Raw genomic sequence first — 24,726 nt, forward strand, 5'->3', positions numbered from 1 at the left:
TTCTTTTTTTTGGGTAGAATGTTGGTGATTCATCATTATCCTCATCCTCATATCAAAGTTTATAAATTTGATACAAATTGGAGGAGGGGATAAAATACATTCCATGCAAGGAAGGATAGCGTAGAATTTTTCCAACATTTAGAGTTAAAGTTTCATATTCGGGATCTTCAGCTACACGAATTTCCTGGAAAACGAAGTCATAAGCACATAGGTTCAAAGTCAGACCGACTACCACAATGAAAGTTCTGTTATAAAAGTAGATTATGAATTAAAAACCTTTACTTACATATTTAAAACAAATAATTTAGAATAATTCTAGGTAACATTTAAAAACCTAAAATCATTTGCAATCATTAAATTTTCATAAAACTAATCAAACATTAATCACTTTAAACTCAAGTAGGATTAAAAAAGAGTTATGTGGAACAGAATAACATCCTCATTAAAATGCTAAAAAAGAACACCCCATCATAGGGGCAAAATTTGTGCACGTGGATTGGGAGATTAGATGAGAGACAGCAGCACCCCTACAAAAAGTTGGGTTCAATGGGAAGTGAACCCTAGCTCCATAGAGTATGAATTATTAGTAATGAATATAGAAATTTTTGCATAGGAGAAAATTATAGTAATATTTTAGAGTTTTTTTATAGAAATATCAGGATAATAGGATATTTTGAACGAAAAGTCTTCACTAATTTATTTTTTTAGGAATATATAAATTTAAAATATGTTAAAAGGTATAAAAAATACTATTTTTGACAAAAAAGTCAAATTTTCGACTTTGACTTGCGTAATTACTCTTGTATAGTGCGTGATATTCAATTGTTTTTATTACATTCATTTTTCTCCAACTTTCTTACTGTCAATTTGTGACTTACTCTCGAGTTCCTACCAAATCAAAGGCTGTAAATTTGACTTTCTCGCCGAAAATAATAGTTTTTAGTATTTTTTAACAAAACTTAAATTTAGATTGGTATATCCATACAAAATGTTCTATTACACCGATTTATCTCCAAAAAGAACTCAATATTTTATGGATTGGTAGGGAAGGGGGTATCTATTATCTAATCTAAGTGAGTACAAATGATAAGATATTTGCCTGCAAGAAAAGTCCTAGATGTCTAAAAAGAGTGAAAGAAAGAAAGAAAAGAAGCACAAAAGTAGTCCTCGAGAAATTCCCCCCAATGATGAAAGGGAAGAACACAAGGAGAAGGGGGGTGCATTGTCTCAGCCGTTATTCAATAGATAAAGTTATACCTAAAATTGTTTTTTTTGGTCTTTGAAGTTTGTGAAGCTACATAGAAAATGCCGCATATTATTTGTATGTCCCATCAAATTTACCAATCCCAGCTGCTAGAGATTTCCCAATCCACAAAAGTAGACCTTCCTAGCTACAATTATGAGGCCATATCAAAATTCTCTGTGCATCAAAAGTTACAACAGTTACTTACATTGGTGTTGAGGGAGGCACATCTTTTCATTTATCTAGGGTAACATAGATTAGAATTTAGAAGCTCACATCTCTATTTTGATTTTTCAATTATCTAGAGATAAAAAAAAATATAGTTAGATATTAAGTCGGGTGATTTTTTTGTATTATAGGTCTCGTACTACCTTTCATAAACTGAAAATCCATAAATCCAATTGCTACAGGAATATCGTTTAATTGATCATATATCTGTTTGAACAGTTTCAGTTAAACTTGTCTTTATTTGATAAGAATCGAGAAAACTAAGAAATGCACAAGTGCAATCACCAAAAGGATTCCTCTATCTTGTTTATTAACTAATAGTTTAACCTTTCAAAAGTTATTAAAAAGAACGGTCTAATTTTAAAATAAAAGTAGACCTAGTCACTAAATAAATTAAACTAGTCACCGAAAGAAATTATCCTAGTCACTATTGGGCTAATTCTCTTTTTAATATTGGACTTATCATTACCTAATTTTAATTTAAAAGTAGACGGTCTATTACAAGACAAACTCTTAACCTTTAGCCTTTTTTCTTAAAAAAATGTACTATATTTGCTTTGGTTTGCTTAAACAAACATATTTCATAAACCATAATGTTAGAAAATTGTCAAAATATAAATTCAAAACAGAACATTATATTATAATAATGGTAATTGTGAAAAAGCTAATAAATTAGGGTAACTTGTTTGTGTAGTACAACAACAATTTATACAATAATTATATAAGAGAACTCGTCTACAATAGGTAGGTAGATGCTTGAAAATAGAATTTCAGCCTACAATAATTATATAAAAGAAAATTTCTACTCTTATACATTAGCATCAAAGATCCTTAGAAATATTTGTCGTCTAAAAAATGTATATACTTGATATATTTGTTCACGAGATATTCATATTTCACAATAACCATAGAAGACAACATTGAAAATAATCCATCATTATACCACCAACCACCATAAGGCTATCGAAAGAGTCTAGGAAAGTAACAGATAATATACATCCGTATGTATCATTTGATTGAACATAAGAAACATACATTTGTATTAATTTCCTATAAAGTGAAAAAGGTTATGTAGTCGATCATTTACTTTCCACAAGTAATTTCACTTCCCCAAGGGACTAGGTAAGCGAATTCCTTTCTTTTCATAGAGTTATGTATAATAATGCACTTCCTTTGTTATAGTGACATTTTTTGGTTGATTATATTAATTACAACAATGGAGAATGTAATGATTTGAAAATTGCAATGATTTTGGAATTAAAAGATGGGTGCAGAATCGTTATGATTTAAGAACCGTTTGGAACCATCAGTTTAATTTGATTTTTGTCACCTAAACAACTCTAGATTTTTTTTTCCTCCTCACAAACTTATAATTTTCATGCTTTATTATGTCAATCAAATAAACATCTAAACGAATCTACCAACTTTTTTTAAAAAAATGATTATTTTATGATGTTAGAAAGGACAAAAAGAGGGGTTTATTCAACAAACCCCAAGTTCTTCAGGACTCTTACGTACTTCCAAGTAACAATAATAAAAAGCAAGTGTGTAAGCATAAGCTTAGAAAGGAAGGAGAAGGATTGGTGGGGTCCTAATCAAAAAGATTTAGGATGGGTGCTTTTCCTTGATTTGGTTTGACAAAAGTTCCACCCTTTATAGCATGGATGACCCCCAATGTCATTTACGGCATTTGCTGTTGGAGAAAAACATGAGGGAGAGGCTAGAAAGAAAATAAGTAAATGAATAAATAATAGGAAAAATTGTTTTAAATAAGTTAATTTTTGCACGATCTTTTCATTTTAAGTCTACTTTTTTATTATCCCTGATTGAGTTAGGCTTGTATGTCTGTTTTCTTCTATTGAGTTATAACTTGTTTGTGACTTGTTTGGTAGGTTACTTATGATACGTGTTACATTGTCCATTCTTCTAAAACAGGCGAGGGTAGGGGTAGGACATTGTAACACGTATCATAAGTAACCTACTAAACAAGTCACAAACAGGTCAAAAAGCTCAATAGAAGAAAACAGACATACAATCTTAACTTAATCAGGAATAATCAAAAAGTAAACTTAAAATGAAAAGATCGCGCAAAGATTTGACTTATTTAAAATAATTTTTCCTAAATAATAATCTTTTTGTTAGAATTGAATTGCTAATATGTAGTACAAGGGGAAATTTAGTTGTAGATCGAAAGGAAAATCTTGCAAACTTTATCAGATGACAAATACGTAATGTCCTTAAGTAGTAAGCTGAAAGCGTGAGGTTTTGAGGGGCTTTATTCATGAAAACTTTGCTTCCATAAGCTTAGAGCTGCAAGTTGTAACATTTTCCTCTTTTGATTTACTTGTAAAAACATACGTTGCATGGTTGTATTGAATTCATCCTTCACAAATCACAGATCAAGTACAAAACACCCCTCTAGAACACACAGCATCATTATGTTATGTACATGGTGATGGTACACACTCTGTTTTACATTACAAACTTCTTTTGTACTTACAACCATGTGCATCAGGACTAATGACGTAAAACTTCTCATATTATTCGTTTTGCCTTAAGTGCACATTGCTTCTTCCTTGTTTTTTTTAATGGTTTCCTGTTTTATACAAGTACAATGGTGTGATTTCCTTCCTCCATCTGCCGCCGGAGTGTCGCCGGCTTCTTCTCCGGCAACGGTGAGGATTGAGGAGAGATAAAACCGAAATGTTTTTTTTTTTAGTTCGAGGGGTGGGAAAAAGAGGGAGTAAAAGCCGTAAATCCCCTTTGGAGGAGCTACATATTAACGTAAAAGATTTAACCTTTGAACTTTTACAACGATACTGAATTGAGGGAACTGATGATCCCTTGGCTACCTCTAGTATTTTGTAATAACTATTTAATATGCAACTAGTTTAATATATTGCTTCCTTTAATCGAAAAAAAAAGAATTATTTTTAATAATTGAAGGATTAGGAAATAGGAATGAGAGATAAAAAGCTTCTTTTTCTCACTACTTTTTGGTTAATGAAAACATGTGGGAGCCTCGGAGGGGCATTATTTTTGGTATCTTTTTATACCATTTTTAGTTTATTTAACCTTTTCACTTTTCAGTTTCTTCAATTTTATAATTCCCAATCCTTAAAGAGTAAAATTATTAATTGTAATATGTTGTTAGCACCCAAAAAAAATATCCATACCCATGTCTACATTTTGGATAGAGTCCATGTGTCTTGCTTTTTTGGAAGTGTCGTGCCCGATACTCGAATACATACCCATATTCGACACTCTAGCCGAGTCCAGGTAACATAGCTTCTTTTATAGAAGTACATACGTACATATGTAAATAATACATACATATCTACAAGGTGGTGGAGCAGTGCCTATTCTACCCATGACTTCTACCTTGTGGTCAGAAGGCCAATCCTCATTCCTACATATATGTAATCAAGTGTGGAGATATAACTCTAATTGACAAGTGATGTACTTGATTTTACATATTTTTACAAAATATAAATATATATTTATATTTTTTTGCGACTCGGAGATTTTATAGTCTCAATAAAATACTCCATCAGTTTCAAAATATAAAACATTCACGCTTTACAAAAAATTGCTAAGACCACAAATATCTCTTATAATATAATAAATAAAAATTATACTCTAACATTATGCGTGCCTTATATTTTAAAACGAAGGGAGTATGTTATAATTTAAGTAAGAATTGCTATAACTCTAGTTCCTTTTCACGCCTCACTCTAAAACCATTTATCACCAGCTTTTTACTCCATATAAATGAGTTCATCTAGAAAATAAGCAATGGCGATGTGACTTTGAGAGTTAACAATGGTTATGCCATCCATGGTCGTCAACTATTTTGGCACTTATTCTCTCTTCACTTCACTTGTGCTCAAACAAATTAAAATTAGCGAGAAAATATTTTCAGGAACAACCAAATCAAAATTGTTTTCGTTGCTTTCACCCGATTTTTTTTTTATCAACATTTTCAGTTTTTTAGTGTTTTTTTTTATATATATAATTTGGTCTTTACTCTTATGTACCAATTGAAAGACCTATGGTTTGATACATAAGAAATTGGCAATCGCCTTTTATAGATAGATAAATCGGCTCAATAATCAATATCCCTTTTTCACCCAAGTTTTAAAGTGTAAGAGTATATTCATATCCATGTATCTCCTTTCTATAGAGGATATGATCATTGCTATTGGATTAATCAATCTAAGCATGAGACATATTTGCTTGTTACATTGTGACTTTAATGTTTTTATGTTATGACTTAAAAGTTTTTATTTTGTAACTCTAACTCCTCCCTTGTTACCCTAATACCCCTTCTTACTAGATCTTGATACACTCTTCTTTCGATAATAAAAAGCCTGGTTGATCAAGAATGTGGCCCAAAAGGTTCAGTTCTCACAAAAGGGGAGCCTCTTAAGCTACCTTAAAGGAGATCATCATTGAGAAACCCCCGAGATCTGCCCTAAAAAGTGGGTTTTAGGGCCCATACTCCGGGCTGATCCAGCCTGACTCGATTTTCGAGTAAAAAGGCAAGCTTTGGACAACTGAATCCAAAATTTTGGCCCGACCTAAAAAAAGCCCAAAATCCCGCTTGACTGTGGCCAACATAGTGTGTTGTGGCAAAAAAATCGGCCAAAGACTTCGCTCGATCCAACCCGATTCTTTGGCACAAAACGGGCCATCTTTGGCGAGAGCTCAGCTCATGATCACCTCTTAGCTACCTAGGGCAATCCTTGCTATAGGGCCCTAGGAGGCTGGATAGCAACTTGACCAATGTATACGTCAAGCTTCTCATTTGAAATTAGTAAGAGGACGCAAGTGCGAAGTTTCAACAGCTGCCCCCTTATACAGTCAAATCTATGATCCAAGTGAGAACCACATGTAAAAGAAGGCTCCAGTATAATTTTTTATAAAATAAAAGATAAGAACCATACATATACACATAATATGTTAACACATAATATGTTACAAACTAGAGGCAAAGAGCTAAATCATGAAATATAGTTCAACAATGAACAAGATAATTATAATTTTACAAGAACTCTTAAGTTTCTAACAAAATAAGATTATAAATAGAGTTATCAGCTATTGTACCTGGATGAATGGCCACTTCTTCCTGTAGAGACATGAACATGAGTCCAACAGCATGCTCCTCAATATTGAAAACCATATCAACTCTGATGTGTCGTATCCATACGTCCTGCATATAAGTTGTTGAAGCAGTCTTGCTTAAGGGCAAAGCTTCAAGGCAAGATTCCATCATGAATCATGATTTAAGTTGCAAGCTAAATTAAGAATTGACTAGACAAGCTGCATGTCTATTAAGCATTAAGCCTTAACTTTGTCCATTCCATGGATATCTTCATGGCTATTATCTTCCACATTCTGTCTCATGGCAATTTTCTTCCAGCATAAGTTCCCAGTTTAGACAAGTCCGGAACCCAAAAAGATAGTTCAGAAGAACCAGTGGCAAACATGACATTTCCTGGTGCCCATTTGATAACAGGAGGCTCTTTTTCAGTACTCACCCAGCTTGCCACCTACAGCGACACAATATTTCATGAAATACATGTACTAAGAAGTTATTATGAGGATTTTTTATGTTTAGCTTGCATCATCATACGAACTTGAGAGGTCTCGATATCATGGACAAGTGATGAGTAATCTAAATATAATACCCTGATCACCACACATAAAGATTTTAAGGCATCAACAATGTTAATTACTAATGAGATTGCAACCTTGAATCTTTTTTAGGCCATAGAAGGGTTCGAAGCAGGAGCATATCACTGCGGATTCCAAAAGGATATCTTTCCCACGCCACCCCCTCCCTCCAAGAAGATAAGAACTCGGCTTTAAAACATATGATATTCCGCTTCTATTGGTACAAATGAGGCTAGAATACAACGAAAAGGTGTAATGGACGTCTCTGGTGTTTACAACTGCTGCAGAGCCCTTTATCACATTCTTTAAAGCTACTTTGACAAATTCTGAAGTCTGAAGAATTAGAAATGAGCAGAATAATTATGTTCAAGCACAATGGATATTATACATGCTATCTTAATTCCCCTTCAAATACTACTAGGAAGTATACACAATGCTAAATGCAAGCGTGAACAATTTGGAAGGAACGAGAGTGGGCTCAATCCAAAGATATTGGTATTCCAATTTCCGACCATTCTTTAAGGCATATGGTCCTATCGCTCCCAGAGTTGCATTCTATAAATCTATACTCCTTAAAATAGTAAACCTTAAACAGCGTGCTTCTACAATGTGGCCAGCCAGAGTGCCAGATCACCGCCTTATTTCTGGCTCTGAAAACTTGGGAATTAAAATCTTGGGAATCTAATAGGTCGAAGAAGAACAGCACAACATATGTCCTTCATATATAATCAAGATGAATAGAACAAGATATTCTCTATGTTAATTTAGGTAATAAAAGTGACAAGAAGAATTATGTTGTGTTCCATACCTCTTTGCCGCTGCGGACACTCCAAGCATACACACTGCCATCCCCTGAACCTACAGTGGAAGCCAGAAGAGACAAGGAAAAAGTTATACAAAAAAAGAGAAGCATAAGCAAACTAACAAAGGCTCTCAGAAGAACCAAAGAGAACACTACACAAGAGAAAGAAGCATAAGCAGACTGAACAAAGGCTCTCCCTTTCATGTAAAATTATACTTCTAAATAACATCATAAAAAAAAAAAAAAAAACTCAACACACAAAAGCAACAGCAAAAAGAACCCAGTAAGGATCCCATTGATGGTAGGGCTAGGAAAGAAACAGAAGTTTGTGCACAACCCCTTCCAACTTCAATTCCTCCGGACCTCTGAAATAATGGAGCCTATTCCAACAATCCCCCCCACCTTCTACCTACTATACAGTCCTACTGAAAAGATGTAACTAGAGAAGTTGCTCACTATACTTAAGTGTTTTTTGGGAACGGCAAGATGAAGATAAAAAGTGAAAGAAACAAAGAAACAAGCAGTACCCCTATCTTAGAAGCAGTTTAACTCCTGTCTTTCTATGTGTATCATACAGTTTTAAACATAGCCAAGGTATGCACACTAGGCAATCTCAAAAACCACTAAAATCATACAGGTCCCTTAACTAATTTATCTTACAAGTTCAAAATAATTTACAACTGACATAATATGTACTTCATCTTAAAATAAGTGCCACACTTTCCTTTTAGAGAAGTTGCAAGATAAATGCAATACTTCTATTTTTGGTTAAGAGGTATATCTATCTCTTTGTTCATCACATGGATCCCTCTTTTATCTCTCTCCTCACCACATGGGCTCCTTAGAAATCGTGCATCCCCTATGTTGTATTTATTATAGAACAGAGGACATATAAGTAACAAAGGTTACATATATGATATACCCTCAGCAATCAGCATCACGCCATCACACGGAATAATCAATTGTATGAAAAAAAAGGTACAGATTTTCAGTCTACACAATCTACATAACTTAAAAAATAAATTCTCTACAATGCATACAACTCTTCCACCGTGATACCAGCCTTATCTTCCTTCAACTTGAACAAAAGGTGGGTACTACCAAAATTGACAACCAGAATATTTACTTTCTACAAGGCCTAGAACTAGGAACACCGAGACCTTGAAAGGTTAGCCATAAGATTGATGGATACCTTTGGAAAATGCAGGCCGTCGAGGATCACAGTGCATACATTCAAGAGACAAATTAGGCAGGGGTAAAAGACAGTGATATCTGTAAGTACAAGTTGTGGTAATCAGGTATATCGCGATAGAGAAATGAAGTATGTTAGGCTGATAAGGAGGTTTGCTCTCTTTACCTGGTCTTTACTGAACTAAAATTATATATGATGATTTTGGTCAAATCTCATTTTTGTGCAGTGGATCATATGAAATGGTAGAACACATCCCCCGGGAATACGATGCTACTGCCTGTTGTGCGTCAGGCCATATACGAAGGTGGGAGTGCAAGCACAAAGGAGAATTCAACTTACAGATGAAGTTGTCATTAATGTTCGCAATGGCACACCCTTGACCTGATGAGAATGAGCACATGCTTACTCCATCAGCAAAGAAGCCTCAACAACACAAAATATCGTACCCTTGGCTTGATGGGTGTGTACATCATCATCAAGGGGGAAAGAGCCAAGCCTGTCAGCACACAGAAGCAAGGAGACCCGGGTTAAAGCTCAAGCAAGAAGGGGCATAAAGAAAGTTGTCAACTTAAGGGTCAATCTGATACAAAGACTAAGAGTGGCAAGGTAGGCGAACACAAAGTTTAGGAGATTGGACGGGCGAGTTCAGCTTCATTGGTAACCACTTGGACAACTTCAACTTGGTGCATGGATTTCCTTCACGCTAGGATAACAACGACGCCCCACATGGGAACCTTTCTCGTCACAGCCTGCAACCTTGCCTTATTAAAATAAGAACTCGGCGGAAGAGAGAGTAGAGATAAAGCCCAAGAAGCACAAAAGCACAAATGAAGAGAAAACGTGCCGAGGGAGACCAAGCAACATCAATGCCTGCCAGGGAGTTAAGGAGAGACGGATAGCCAAGCAACATCAACCAACATCTGATTCTTGCATCCACACACTTACAAGAGACACTGCTAGCGCCGCATAACAAGATGATAGCTCCATAGACTTAGAATCCAAAAACTAGGATAGATATTCTATCTTTTTGCTGTAAATGGACGAGGCTGTTGACAACTGAGATGGAGAAGGATGTTAGAATCGGCCCTTTCTTTCCTCATAAATATATTTTCCGTATGCCTTTGATGCTTAGCGTTATACTTTCTAAGTTTATTTCCTTGTTCTTTTAGGTTGTTTAGGTATGCTTGTTGGGTGCTTTGTGCATGTTTTCCCTTGGCTTAACACGGTGCTAGTTTAGATTCATTATTATGAAGCAATTTCTTCAGTGTTCGCTCGGTAATATAGCTATCTATCATTTACACCTCTTTGTAGGGAATTGGTGAATGAAAATAGAAGTACAGAACTTCACACATTGCTCTAATATTCGAATTTCGCATGTGAAAGCTTTCCACTCCCCAAAGTCCCACTTAAGTCGCCTCAAACACACTTGTGCCTGCAGTCAAGCCCTGACCAACAAACTCGTGTTCCTGTCTCCAGTATGCAAGAGTGTCCATTTCTCTAACAGAAGTCTCACTTGCGCACGCTATGTGCACACAAAACCCATTCCACACTAGGCTTGCTCGCTTGCTGCCAAAAAGGCAAGAGTGTGCCGCACCTCCGAGAGTCAAAAGACTCTGAGAAGTACATCTCTATTTCAGCAATTATAGATAAGTTTCTAAGCTCAATTAAAGGATATCTTTCGTGGTGTATAATTTCCCTGATAAGACAGGAAGTATAAGATATGATATGGACGCATGCTTTAAAACACTCCAATGAGGATAACTAACAGAAAGTACTCAGATTATAAAGTTGAGAACCATTTGGTTTATAAGTCACACCTGAAATCGGAATGGGAAGCAATTAAGGAGTGGGAATAGAATTGATTGTATCTCGTTCCTTGCATATTTGTAGGATGTTTGTTTCTTGTAAAGATTCCATCCCCAAATAAAAAGAAGAGGATAAAGGGATTTGTTCCTACATCCTCAGCCTCTCCAACCATTGTTAGTCAAACAACCTCCAGCTCCTTGTCCACCTTACGGCTGCCTGGCCCTCAGTTCAAAATCTCAGCCACCACAAATTTTATCCTTCCCAGTTGAAATTTTCCTGCCTTGTTTCCAAGGCATCGGCTACATGCCACAAGATCTAGGCTATTGATAGCTACCAGCCACATTGGTGAATCAACAGTGATGATCTCATAAAAGTCTTGAGTCATGGTGCTGCTGCAACTGAGTTATGAAGCTCTATTCGAGAATCCCCTTGGTAATGGTACTTGAAAATCTCGAGGAGCAGGATTTTAGATAAAGAATTAGATTGAGCAATATAGCAGAATGATACCCAAAAGAAATCTGAAGCAAACATATAGAAGCCAATTAGCTTTCTTGATACCGAGAACTCCAAAAAAATTAACAATTTGGTCGTTAGTGGTAACAAAGATATCAACTTCATCAAGATTGGAATAGATGTTGTATTGAAGAGCAAGTGCTCCAAATTTTTGGGATGAATCATCCAAGACATCAAGTCGTTAGTGGGATGAATAGATGTTGTATCGAAGAGCAAGTGCTCCAAATTATTGGAATGAATCGTCCAAGACATCAAGTTCTTAGTGGTAACAAAGATATCGACTTCATCAAGATTGGAATAGATGTTGTATCAAAGAGCAAGTGCTATAAATTTTTGGGATGAATCATCCAAGACCTCCCAAGTTAGCTGCAAACATTGCCAAAATGGAGGAGTTCCTAGAGAAGTTTGATTTTACTGAAACTTAAGGGAAGATACTACAAGATAAAATCTTAGACAAGCTATTCTCTACAGCCTCAAGTGATCACCAACAAACAAGCACATATCTAAAAGAAGGTAACGGTAGCAATTTCAGAATGAAAAGTAAACTGAGGAATAATCTGATCCAGAAAAAGGCCTATGTAAAAGCTTTTGAAGACAAAATACAAGAGGCTAGAGAGCTGCCATGGTCCGGAGCTCTGGGCTTGTCAAGAGGAAGCATACAGATGCTCTTGTGAGGAGCAGTGAGAACATATTAAGTAATGCTGAGAGAGGACAAGTTAGGCCAAAGAAAAACTGGAGAGGAGTAATAAGATAGAGCATGACCTACCTTGAACTATTATTCTCTGATAAGGGTGGCTTCAAAGCATTCTGAATGCACACATACACATAATTTCACAAAGCGGAAGGTGAACAACTTATTGAAGGGGGAATCAAGAAAAAGGGTAGCTAGTCATGAGTAGCCAATTGAGCAGTCTATGTAAGTTAAACTGGATGCAAAATTCAATTATTAATACTACAAGAGCTTTATGAATGCAGTACCTGATATGACAAACATTCCCTCAGGACTAAATGAGGCCTCCAAAGTCGAATTGGTAGATACTGGTTTTACATTATACGAGCATAGCTGGAAATTATGGCAGAAGATATGGAGAAAAGAACCCATCAGAAGAAGGAAAAAAAAGGAAAATCCAAATAACTCCCTATAATATAGATAATAATAATAATAATAATGCTGGAAGGGAGCAGAACTAACAAGGGTGCCACGAAATGAATCAAGCACATGAATAAATCCATTGGTGGTTGTCAAAAGAATAAGTCTACCATCATTGCTGAATTTGACTACATTGGCATCAGAGAAGTCTCCCCCCACTGAATATATCTCAAATGGGCCCTGAAACACGAGATAAGCATCAGTGACACCTTCTAAAGAATCCAAGTCTTCTTAGGTAAGCATATTCTTTATGGCAATGAGGTACGAACCTTCTCATACTTACGAGCATCAAACAATCTTATATATCCTCCAAAAGCAATCGAAAAGACTAACCCTTGATCATCATAAGCAGTAGCAGGCCTTCCCTGGACACGTAGAAGACCCTAGAAAACAAATATGATTTGGGTATTACTCACTGAAGCAGCACCACAAAGAAAACCAGATTTAGACAAGAACCAGACAGGACAAGCCTACCTGACACTTCTCAGCCCGTTGATCCCACAGCAGAACAGTCCGGTCCATGGAACCTGATATGAAGAACTCATTGCGGGCACACAAGCTAAGAGATACGACTCTGAAGAGTGTGCGTCAGACAACATGCATTTGTGAAAAAGAACTGTCAACTACATGAATGGACAATGTCTTTATACCTATCATGATGGCCTTTAAAATAACGCAGATATTTGTTGTCGTTCAAGGAAAGAAGCCGCAGTGACTCTGCAGACAAAGCATGTCCAATTACAAATCCTAAATATTCGTGTTTTGCGTGATCTAAAGTCAAGCAAACATACCATCCCAGCCATTCTTTGACGAGTAAATCACTGTTGTAGGATGAGAAGTAAAGCACACAAGTTCAACCCCATACTTCTTGCTGTTGATTGTTTTCAAACATCTGAAAACAAAAGCAAAATCCTCAATATGCATTGTCAGAACTCAGAAGGAACTGCTCAGTCTATGCAGGATAACAACAACACGAATGTAGGAAATCTGCACGTTGATAAGGAAGCTACACATATAAACACAGTAGATGCAAATTTCCATCCAGCTGCCACTTTTCCCACTTGTAATCAAGTTAAACAGCTTCTTTTGAAAAAGGCTCATAAAACGTAACATATTTCCTAATAAAAGACTCGATGAGTGATAGACCCAAATACTAGTAAATCACAACAATATAAAACCTTTGACATTCAATAGCATAGTAGAGAGGAAAACAAAGGAATGGTTAGACTTAAGAGATATGAACCCTTCTAACAGTGCAGAGTTGGTTTATTAAGTAAATTACTCTCTCAGGATGTATCAAAAAATAACAGCTAAAATTGTAACAAATTACTTCTTGGTCCCAGGCAATTTCCATGTTTGCATGAAATTGTTACAACTTTACATATAAAATTGATGACTGAGTTTTCTTTATCACTTTTCTTTCTATGTTGTCTTAATCATATTTTGTTTTGAGAATAAAAGTTGCTGAATTACAAAAATTCAACGGATAAGTCCGCATGTTTGAATATAATGGTTCAAGGCTTGTAATGAATTATCATGGATTGCAATTTTTAAGATGTAGGGAGAATGATGAAGAGTGAACCCTATTGAATGACGGACAGTGCCATGTTACCAGATGAAGACAAATTAGCATGAAAGCACCTTTTGATACATCTGTACAGATGACGAATACTTCCCAAACATAGCCCCTCCTAACAATATTTCCGATATCACAATTTGACTTCTACACCACGACTGTCCTTATTTGTGAATGGGAAGAATATTCAGGACACCATATAGTAAGTCAATCAAATTGATCCTAGAAGATAGTGGTAAGAGACATATAGCTCTTAAGAGTCGTCAAGTCTACTCTTTAACTCTGTGCAAGCACTGCTATCAAATGAAGTCATGAGCACTACAAATTGCAGGTTCAGAAGATGTGCTTGATCTCTAAGGAAATTGTTGCAGCACAGCACATGAAGATTTAAAAGATCATTAATTGTTCAGCCTGAATTTTTGCAAAAGTTAATAAGGTATTGTGGTCTTGTAATCTTAAATGCTAAAGATCGCCCCCCAAAACTTCTTAAAATCGCCCCAAAGTACATTTGAAAATACAATTAGATATACCCTTACCTTTATTTTAAGAAATTTTGAGGCGGTGTAATTGGGGACTTGTAATAAAGTAACTATTTACTTCCACCTCTTTCAACTGCCAGATTGCAAAAGAACACTCCAGCAACAACAAACTGAATGACAAAGATACTTTCGTAATAACTTGTAACCCAAACTCCCCATGAAAAAAGGTAAAGTGGTATGCTTGCTGGGACAGGTAAGACAAAGAAATTAACATATTTCAGAACTGAAACACCTACGTTGCATTGGCGACATCATACAAACGAATCGATTCATCATCACTAGCAGTGACCAAGTAACTCGAGGCCTTATGGAAGTCCATTGAACTAATTCTTCCACTCTGCAACAACAATAAGCACTAAACTTGTTAAAATCTCCCCTTAAACATCAAATTCACTGCCTTCAACCTACATCAATCATTAAGATTCACTCGGATTAACCTAAACAAGATAGATGATCATAATTACAAATAACCAAGAAAATTAGTATCTAGAACTTTCAGGTCCGACAATCTATAGTTCATTATATCAGCAGAACCACAATATCTAAATAATTTAAAGCAGAGAAGAGAGAGAAACATTACATAATCGCGAAAAGCCATGCCGACTTCCATGCTCTGGAGAGTTTCTTCAGACAATTCCAATGACACTTTATCTTCTGCAGATAATTTGAATCAAAAAGCAGTAATTAGCGCACCAAAAATTCAATTGAAGAATGAAGCATGAATTAAACATTCGATTGAAGCAGGATCCGGAATTAAGGGATAGTACCAGCCATGATTGGGGATTCAAAAATCTGTGAAGATGAAAACTGAGGGTTTTTAAAATCCAGCAAACCCTAAAAAAAAGTCGTCAATTGAAGTAGCGTTTCGTATCCTACTTCAATTGATTGTTCTTGGATTTTTTGGGGGTTGAACTACAGAGATTTAAGATTTCTGCGAAGATTGGCGGGAGCCCGGAAAACTGCCTACCATCGCGTTTATGTTGCAGTAAGTACTGTCATTTGTTATTTTGTATGTCTGTCTATAAATATGAACTGGAGTGTTCTCTCCTCCTTCAAAAAAAAAAAAAAAAAAACTGGAGTGTTCTCTCCATTTCTTTTTTAATCTACCCACTTTGCAAGAAATTATTGGCGCATACCCGGTATGGGCCAACAGTGTCCATACCGAGGTATATTAGTAATTTTGTCAGAAAAAGGCAAAAAAAAAATGACTTAATGGCAATTTAGACAACTCTGATCATGAAGGAGAGAAATCAGATCAACTATTATATGGATCAGATCAACTATAATTTGAATCAGATCAAGTCTAATGTGAATCAGATCATTGAATGTATGTAAGTAAAAAGCAAAAAAAAAAAAAAAAAGTTGTATTTATTTACAACTTTGCCACGGTATGGACACATACCGGGTATGCGCTAATCACAGCTCCACACTTTGCTTTTTAGTTCCTTTCTTTTTAATGTATACATGGTTGTTTTTTCTATTTTTATAACATATCATATTTACTTTCTTCTCTTTTTCCATCCATGTCATTCTCTTTTTAATATTTTAACCTACTTTTTTGTTTATCTCTTTCACTATTCAATTTCTCTCTCCACCTTTTCAGTGTCTCACTCATATTTTTGTATTTTTTCCTTGGTTCTCCCCGAAATGAGTGAATAAATCAAAATGAAACGGAGGGAGTAGTTTTTAAACCTCACTTCTCTTATTATTTCTTCCAAAATTCCTATTATCAAACACCTTCATTTAATAAGATTGGAACCTTTAATTTATAAGATTTTCTAACCAATGGGAAACTCATACTTAAGAATCATAGACTCATGTTGAGTGAATCAAGTCTTACTTAATGTTTTTGTGGGTTGTGATGATAGGATGTTAACAAGTTGTATTAAGTTCGAGTTTGGAATTGCTCGACTCGAATAGTAACACTTGAACTCGAATTCAAACGATGTATCAAATTTTTTTTCCTGCAAAAACTATGATCCAATATTTTCATCATCAGATTTTTGCTACTTATTTTCAAATTCTCACTAATATTTGAACATTTTATACCTTTAACTGCTAGTTGAAATTTATATACATCAAACAAATAGCTAATAAAATATTGGCATGTCCACAAGCATCTCGAGTCAAACCAAATTATGCTCGGTTTATGAAATTTCTAGCCGAACTTGGTATTTTAGATCATTATTACCCCTCATGGATGTGTCTACTCAATTATTAGTCAAATCATTGTATCATAAAATGTATTTTTTCTCCATCATGTCTCCAAATTTTTGCCCCTAGACCGCTCTTGGTGAAATATGTTAATATGTTAAAATTTTCGTTTCTTTCTTTGAATTTCAAATATATTCTATATTTTTTGAAACGGATTTTGCAAAGAAGGCCCATAAGAATAATATTATTTTTTTTCCGAAAATTCATACTTTTTAATTCTCCAACTGTCGCCAAAAAAAGTCTGGCATACATATATTGCATTTACAATGCAACATAGCTTTTGTACATTTCCTTTTATGAACACGTATCTTTTGTACATTGAGCAAAGAATACAAACCACATTCCAAAAATTAATATCCAAAATCACCAATTCATCATGTTCTTCAGTTATAAGACGGGTAACCATGTCCATTATGCTGCCCACAAGAGTGTCTCATCTCTCTCTGACTGCATAGCATCATGAAATTAGAGAAGAACACATCGCCTGAAGGTTGTGACGAGCTAGCAGGTGTTTCCTCCACAGGAACTGAACAGCAAATAGATTAAAATCAGGGGGCGAAACCAGATACGCAAAAGGGGTGGGGGGAGGGGATCATGAGAGCCATCTGACATTAATCATATGAGCAACTTTCATAAACTCAAAAAGAGTATCACCAGATGATCCAAGACAGGTACTAACACATTGATTTGCACGAATAAATCAGCTTTAATAGCATCTGAGGCATGGTCAGAGATATAGTCTCCATGACGGCACTTGATACAATGGATAATGCACCAAATGAAACAATGTGAGTAGGAGAATTGAAGAACAGGTAATCTTCTCTGTCCCCTCTGCAAAAGAAAATGACGGGTGTAAGTGCAACAAATACTGACGGTAAGTCGGTAACAATAACAGACCCAAGCTAAATTCCTAAAACTCCCTCTGTCGGACCCACAACTACATAGCCACTTTTTTCTCTCTACTTCTCTCTATTATCTTCCTCTCCGTACCCTCCCATATAACCTAGCTTGGGACACAAGGAGTAAGATACACCATTGCACCAACAACAGCACTCTGCCACAATATTACTCCTACCATTCAACAAAATTTATTCCAGTTTCACCTTCATGTTTGTTGATGAACACCTTTGCTCATTCATATCGTCCATTATCTATCAGTAAAAATTATATAAAGTTTTAGATGAAAATATACGATGAGAAAAATCTCGTAACATTATACATATGTAGCATTTTTGTATCTTCAAAATAATACAGCAATGATCTAAAATAATCTTTGCACATTTAATCAAAAGGAGAAAGAAATGTCATCAAAGAAACTAATATATTCCCTATTAATGCAACTATCCTTATCCCTATTTAATGCTACAAGTAGACAGAGATATTATTCTCTCAAAAGCACAAGGTATAATAGGAGGGATTGGTTTTGTGTTGTTCTAAGTTAGAGCTTGTACATTCCTATTAAAGACTAAACTGAGATGCGTAGGCTTTACATGTAAATATTTCTAAGCACAAAACTGATTCACCTTAACACAATTATACTATCCAAGCAGCCACAGTTTCCTAAATTCATGAATTGAGTGATTAATGATAGCTACATCCAGGAGCTCTGGGTAGCAAGAAATTATGGTATAGACCGTATAGTATTAAGTAACTAACTGGAGAAAACTGATGATCTCCTTCTACCAAAATATATGTCAACCTCTAGCTATACACCCGGAAAAAAAAAAAGGAAAATATGCCATTGGTTCCCAAGTAGTGTCTCTATTTGGGTTAAACCAGATTATGTACCCAATCCAAATAGAATGTAAGACATTAAACAGGGATGTCATTTTGCCTTCTGTATGCAATCTTACAAAGGCTTTTGCTTTACAAAAAGTTGGTATGAAATATATATTTGGGTGGACAAACAATTAATTCTCAGGATACACAAGTATTAAATATTAAGGACCAAATGTTTCCTCCTTTCTCATATGGAGAAAACAGACATAGATTCTCCCTGACAGCCATCATATCTGATAATTTCATAGATTCTAAAACGAGGGTAAAAAAAGTTATAAACAAGGATAAACAGGAAAAGAAACCTGATATGGATAAAAAATTGTCATCATCCTTGCACCGCCAACTCTTGTAAGTGATCCATGAAAACTTGCAAACTCACATCATCAGTAAATATAATTTCTGAACCTTCAGCATATGTTGAATTATGGGTAACAGAAGGGTTCAACTTGGCAAGAAGAAACCTAGCTTGACTACTGTGCTGGTCACATTTGATAACTTTAGGAAGTGGCATCCGTTCAGCGATAACTTGCACTGCGTCCAGCTCAGGTGCTTCTAACAACTTTCTGAAATTTTCATGATTTGGGTCCTTATGATAACCAAGCTTCCGCCACTGTGCAACCTTTGACCCATAATGAATGACCACATAGAAGTATGAATCAAAAAGCAAAATTACATCAGGAGACACTGAGCAAATATCTAAGAGGACAGGAATAGGTGGACCATCAAATGAATACTGGGCAAGTGTGGGTTGAATCATGATCAGGGAACCCACCACTCCTTCACGATTCAACATCAATCTAAAGTAAGCTGTCTCATCTGGAGAGCTGTTAAATACATTGATAAACTGGGATCTTCTTAGATAATACATAAATTGAGGGTACAGAGAGAAGTTCGATGAAAGGCGAAAAGAAGTCGGGTCTTCTTGAATATAGTCTCCAAACTGGGAAGCAAATCGTATTAAATTATCATCCAGCCACCTGATGACGTCTCTAACATAATGCCTCTCTGCTCTGTAAATCGCAAGCCTTCCCATGACTGTCGCTGCAGCTTCTTGATCAAATCCAGCAGAAATTTCTGGTGAATTCTTCCCCACCCACCTTCTTGCTACAGTTGTCACCCTCCTCCGGATCCCAGTAGCTCCATACCGGTAACGAGTAATAAACTGAATAAAAAAGGCAGAGCCAGGTTCAATTTTCTGCTTGTCATTAACTTCAAAGAAAAATGCAACACATGTCTTATTTGTCAGAGAACACAGCTTCCATGCACTGGTAGAGCCTTCACCAATCTCATTGTCACTCACTAAACCATTCCTCTTTCGAAGTGACACACAGGGACCAAGGGCACCACAAAGTTTCACATCATTGGTTGTCACCACTTCTATAGATGCATCAAAACACATCTTCAGGTTCCCATTGCTGTCACATTTAAATAAGTGATGTATACATTTCCTGAACTGCTCTGACTCAAATACCTCTCCGAGCATCATGAATCCACCTGAGCTCTCGACTGGGGCTTTTAACTCTGCCAATCCCACTTGATCCAAAGAACAAGCAAATAAATCAAGAACTATGGAAGCATCACATAAACGCTGGGCAATTCTCTTATAAAAACTGCACGACTTGTCAAAATATGGTGCATGACCATTTATCAAGTCTCGGTGATTTCTTATTGAAAAGCTACCATCAGACTCCACCACAATGCCAGGGCCAATAGTGGTTGGGCCAGAGGTGAAGACCATGACCCTGGAGCCTGTTTTCACCATATATCCTTCCATAAGTCCAACTGCAACGGATATTGCTGTTCCTGTGGCCCTCAGAGGGCGATGCCCAGACACAAACGTTCCTGAAGAACAGATCTCTTCAATTGCTGTTGTGACAACAAACTCACATTCTGACACAGCAAGCAGAAATCCTTGCTTTTGAGAAACTGCTGCCTTCCCTAGATAAGGTTGTTTTGTGCTTTGAAGTTGAAGATAGTGTTGAATCTGGGGGTGATAGATAACAAAACATATAAGCTTAGAAAAAAGTACCCAATAACTCATCCCGCAACAACAGCATGCACCTAAATGGGAGGATGTCATGATGCAGTCATCAGGTTTCTATTTTGCCTCTCTTGGCCAGTAAAGTACCAGATTTCTTTTCTAGAATTAGCAAAATCTGAAGCGCAAATTCAATATACATGAACAAAAGCAGTAGAATCTACATTCTCAACCATCAGGTAGCATGAAAGAGGCACAATGATATAATTACAATACTAGATTCAAGGATGAGGGAGCAGGGCAGATTCTCTGCATTGCAAACGCTGCACATTCTGCTCACTGTTATCCAAAAACATTTTAGAAGGAAAACATTTCAATCGTTTTCGACAAAGTTAGATCTTATATGAGTTTGCAACGAGTAATTTTAAGTTTTATTACAGTGGAACATATCAAACTTCTCAAGGAAGCGATTTCAAATTCTTCCTAGCTGAGAAGTAACATCAGGTGAGCCTACTACCATTTTAATCAATGATGCCAGTTTGCAATTTCAGGGGAAGCTTCTATAGATTTTAACCCCCATTTTGCAAAAGACGGAACCGTGAATCCTCAATAGAGGTACTCAGTCATAAAGTATGGAGTATGGGCTCTAGCAATCCGTGAAATACGACGTAATAAATGAAGGATATGATGACAGATTTTGTGTATGGTTGTGTTTGGTTCAGAAGAATAATATTTGTAGTAAATCTAATTTCAATTTTCTTGTTGGTTCCTAGATAAAGAAGTCTGAGAGAAGAAAAAAGGAAGTGGAAAGGGTAGGATGCAGAAGAAGGAGAGGAGGAGGAAGGCTAAAGACATGGGATGTCTTCCACTCTTAGGAAAACTATTTCCACCTTATATAAAATGAATTCCAACCCCACACATACCAAATGGAGGAAATGGGAAAATCTGCTCCCTAAATAATGATTGTTGCACAACCCAAGACCCATGACTGGGCAAAGAGAGTCCCATGTAAATGCAACAAGTCTCCACTTGTAAACATGTTTTTTCTTCATTACATTCCGAAACCACAAATTGCCACGTAAATGAAACGAATGAAGAAAATTCATCTTTGTAAGTAAAAATACATTGCCTAGGCCAGTCGCATGGGGAATTCAATACCTCATACCAAACAAGGCATAAGGATTATTACCTTCCAATCGAATAAGATGAGATATATAGGCCTCTCAGCAATGCTAAACTTAAACATCCCAATCTAGATTAATCAAAAGTCGTAATTTCAAAGTAAAATGACTTTGTAAAAGACAGCGCCTATGTATCCTTTGTTTCTCCAATGTAACACCAGGACCACCTTGTTTCTAATGTATCACCAAAGTCCAAATGACAACTCTGTCAACAAAACCATTAACTTCAATATAAACTCTAACAATTCACCTCCACCAACCAACCAACTAGTAAAACTACATTCTTGTATTTTACTATATCATGAATAATACTTAGTTCATTTTATAACCTTACATAATTCTTTTTTACTAATTGATTTTCACAAAACAACCCAATAATAATCTACAGAAACTATATTAACACATGAACCTTCCTAATACAGATACATTCTCCAATTCCATAAAATCTACTACTTGTTTGTGTCTAATTTGCTTCTCCATTGTATATTGCCTATCGTATCGCGCTACAACCAACATATAATAGCTGAAACAGTTAATTTGGTGTCACAAATCACAATAATGCATTAACAAAGGGAGGTGGATAGTAACTGAGGTACAATAATACCTGAGTGGAGGTAAGATCCCTATGACCTTGAAAAAGCACAACCCTATTACACTCACCAAAACTCAAATCATGAACCCTAACCATAGAATCAAAAGTAACCAATCCCAATACAACATTCTCCGGTAATTGGGAAATAACATGAAGCAACTCCTTCTTGAGTGCCCTAAGCTCATCCTCAGGTGTGCACAGGTCCACCACAAACACGAAAACAGGCCCGGCCTTCGAATCAGCACCAGGTCCACACGACAACAAATTAGAGCTAGAGGACGACGAAGACAACAACCCACTCCCACCCACATTACTAGAATGATACTGATACTGGTATTCGACGGCGCTGTACGTAGGAAAAAGCTCAGCTGGGAGATTGTTTTCACCGATACCAGCATAAGAATTAGGGAACCTATTTTTGTGATGACAAAAGGGGCAATGCCAAATCTTTGATTGGTAATCAATTCGTGCATAAGGGTTTAATATAGCCCCACATGTGATACAAATTAAGGGTTCATATTCTAAAACTGGTAACTCTGAGGATTCCATTAATGCTAAAGGTGTGCACATTATTGAGAGTGGAATTACGAGTGATGTTGCTTCTGATTTTGAAGTTGGCCATGAATTCCATGACCATCGTAACCCTTCCATCCCTTCTAATTCTACGAAATCCATTTCTTTGAATTTGATTTTACCCCCCTTTTTTTAGGGTTTTTTCTACTTTATTGGGGATTTTAGATTCGGAAATTCAATTGAGAGTGAATAGAACCGCCACCTTGAATGATTTGTAGTCGTCTTTGCTGATAAAACCGCCGGCATCGGTGGAGAGAGATTAACCCGTCGGAAAATGGCGAACGCCGGTGGAAATCTAGAGAAAGGTGGAGAGGGGAGCAGGGAAAAGTAGAGTACAGTAGGTGGAAAATTTTGAGTAGCAGTGGTGTTTAGGTAAACAAAGAAGGTAAAACCAACATTAGTGATTTGTGTATTTGCCTATGTGGGAAGATTTAGTTTCTAACATTTTTTATTATTATTTGGTAATTTACTGGTCCAAGCAACTTTCACAGACTGGAAAATGTGAACTTATATCCAGAAGGAAATATTCACACAAACCCCCCCAAATATGAGGTTGATGAGAGTCGATCCTGACCATGCGGTTGGAGGGTGCAAGCTTCATCTATTAGACTCCCACATAATTCTCCTAGTTTTTAACACTTTGAATTTTTTATTACTACTTTTTCTTAAAGAAGTGGTGTTTTTTTTAAAAAAAAAAATTTAAAGTGGTTTTTGCTAATAAAATAGAAGTTTATTGGAAATGTTTATATTTTTTTTCGAAAAAAAAGAGAGTGATCAACACCTTAGGGGGATTGTTTTTCTGATTATCAAATACTTTGTTTTGTAATTGTTATGAACATCTTTTTGCTCATATAGTATGAATTTCTCTTTGTTTGTAACAATTTGTGGTTGTGTATTATATAACAAACTTATCCTAAAATGACATGTTGTTATGGCAAATCTTTTATAGTGATTGATTGATCACTGGAGCACCTAATAATTTGCAGTTATGAGGTTTTGACTTTTAAGTAAGAAAGGGCGTAGAAAAAGAATAACCTTTATTTTCTTTTTTTGATGTCTATTTAGCCACTCTGATCTATCTATTTATTTTCTTCTACCATGATCTCCCAATTATTCTTCCTCTTGCAAGAAGAAGATTATAAAACTACAAATTTTTCAATCTTGTAGGTGAATATTATATGGAAAAATCTAGGTTGAGACTGTCTCAGTCATGAGAATGACTAAAACAACATATCAAGAAGAAGCTCCTCAACCCATAAAATAAAATAAAATAAAAACGGTAGTTTTTGCTTTCCAATCCTTTTCTTGTATGCTCAAATTCCTTAAATTAGTTTTCATTGGCCATAAACTTGAAACCAACAACAAAATTTGAACCAAATTATCATGACCCACTTTCCGCTCTACCATCCACTGAAATCTACGCATGTAAATCTCCCCTAAAGGAAGCAAATACATGTCTTTCCCCCTACATATTATGAGATTTTGATTTGCTTACACATATGAAGAGCAATAAAGAAAATCACTAAATTTTTGCCAACACCAACATTAATTAATTTAATCTCAATATTGCAAAGTCGTTATTCTCTCTCTTATTATTGGTTTATTAGATCCAATCTTTTGAGATGAAGAGAAGACTAGTTCATGAAATGCGAAAAATATATAGTGCATATGCTCATTGTATGTC

General features: G+C 35.9%; 2 protein-coding genes across 8 annotated transcripts; both read right to left on the reverse strand.

Annotated features, from left to right (window-relative positions):
* Positions 1-35: 35 nt before the first annotated feature.
* On the reverse strand, positions 36-15,829 carry LOC104895202 (protein ANTHESIS POMOTING FACTOR 1). 5 transcript variants are annotated; one of them, XR_007275102.2, is made up of 12 exons: positions 15,493-15,819; positions 15,306-15,379; positions 14,962-15,062; positions 13,402-13,502; positions 13,261-13,327; positions 13,085-13,184; positions 12,880-12,993; positions 12,653-12,790; positions 12,439-12,523; positions 7,956-8,005; positions 6,578-7,023; positions 36-184 (listed from the first exon to the last, which is right to left on the reverse strand). XR_007275102.2 is itself a non-coding variant. In XM_010681642.4 (11 exons), the coding sequence occupies exons 1-11, from the start codon at positions 15,497-15,499 to the stop codon at positions 6,874-6,876; spliced, it is 987 nt and encodes a 328-aa protein (XP_010679944.1). In that variant the 5' UTR covers positions 15,500-15,819; the 3' UTR covers positions 6,366-6,873. The 5 variants fall into 5 exon arrangements, 2 of the variants coding, with proteins under 2 accessions (XP_010679944.1, XP_057251539.1); XR_790275.4 differs by lacking the exon at positions 36-184 and adding an exon at positions 9,481-9,637 and having other exon boundaries at positions 6,936-7,023; positions 15,493-15,828; XR_007275103.2 differs by lacking the exon at positions 36-184 and adding an exon at positions 12,227-12,267 and having other exon boundaries at positions 6,961-7,023; positions 15,493-15,826.
* Positions 15,830-17,112: 1,283 nt separating this feature from the next.
* LOC104895203 (protein transport protein SEC23 G) lies at positions 17,113-23,448 on the reverse strand. Of its 3 annotated transcripts, XM_019250097.3 has the most exons (5): positions 22,482-23,448; positions 19,021-20,702; positions 18,043-18,090; positions 17,619-17,770; positions 17,113-17,465 (listed from the first exon to the last, which is right to left on the reverse strand). In XM_019250097.3, exons 1-2 carry the CDS (start codon positions 23,142-23,144, stop codon positions 19,044-19,046), a joined length of 2,322 nt encoding a protein of 773 aa, XP_019105642.1. In that variant the 5' UTR covers positions 23,145-23,448; the 3' UTR covers positions 17,113-17,465; positions 17,619-17,770; positions 18,043-18,090; positions 19,021-19,043. The 3 variants fall into 3 exon arrangements, with proteins under 3 accessions (XP_019105642.1, XP_019105641.1, XP_048502082.1); XM_019250096.3 differs by lacking the exon at positions 18,043-18,090; XM_048646125.2 differs by lacking the exon at positions 18,043-18,090 and having other exon boundaries at positions 17,594-17,770.
* Positions 23,449-24,726: the final 1,278 nt, after the last annotated feature.

Source organism: Beta vulgaris, chromosome 6, assembly GCF_026745355.1.
Source record: "Beta vulgaris subsp. vulgaris cultivar EL10 chromosome 6, EL10.2, whole genome shotgun sequence".
Lineage (NCBI taxonomy): Eukaryota > Viridiplantae > Streptophyta > Magnoliopsida > Caryophyllales > Amaranthaceae > Beta > Beta vulgaris.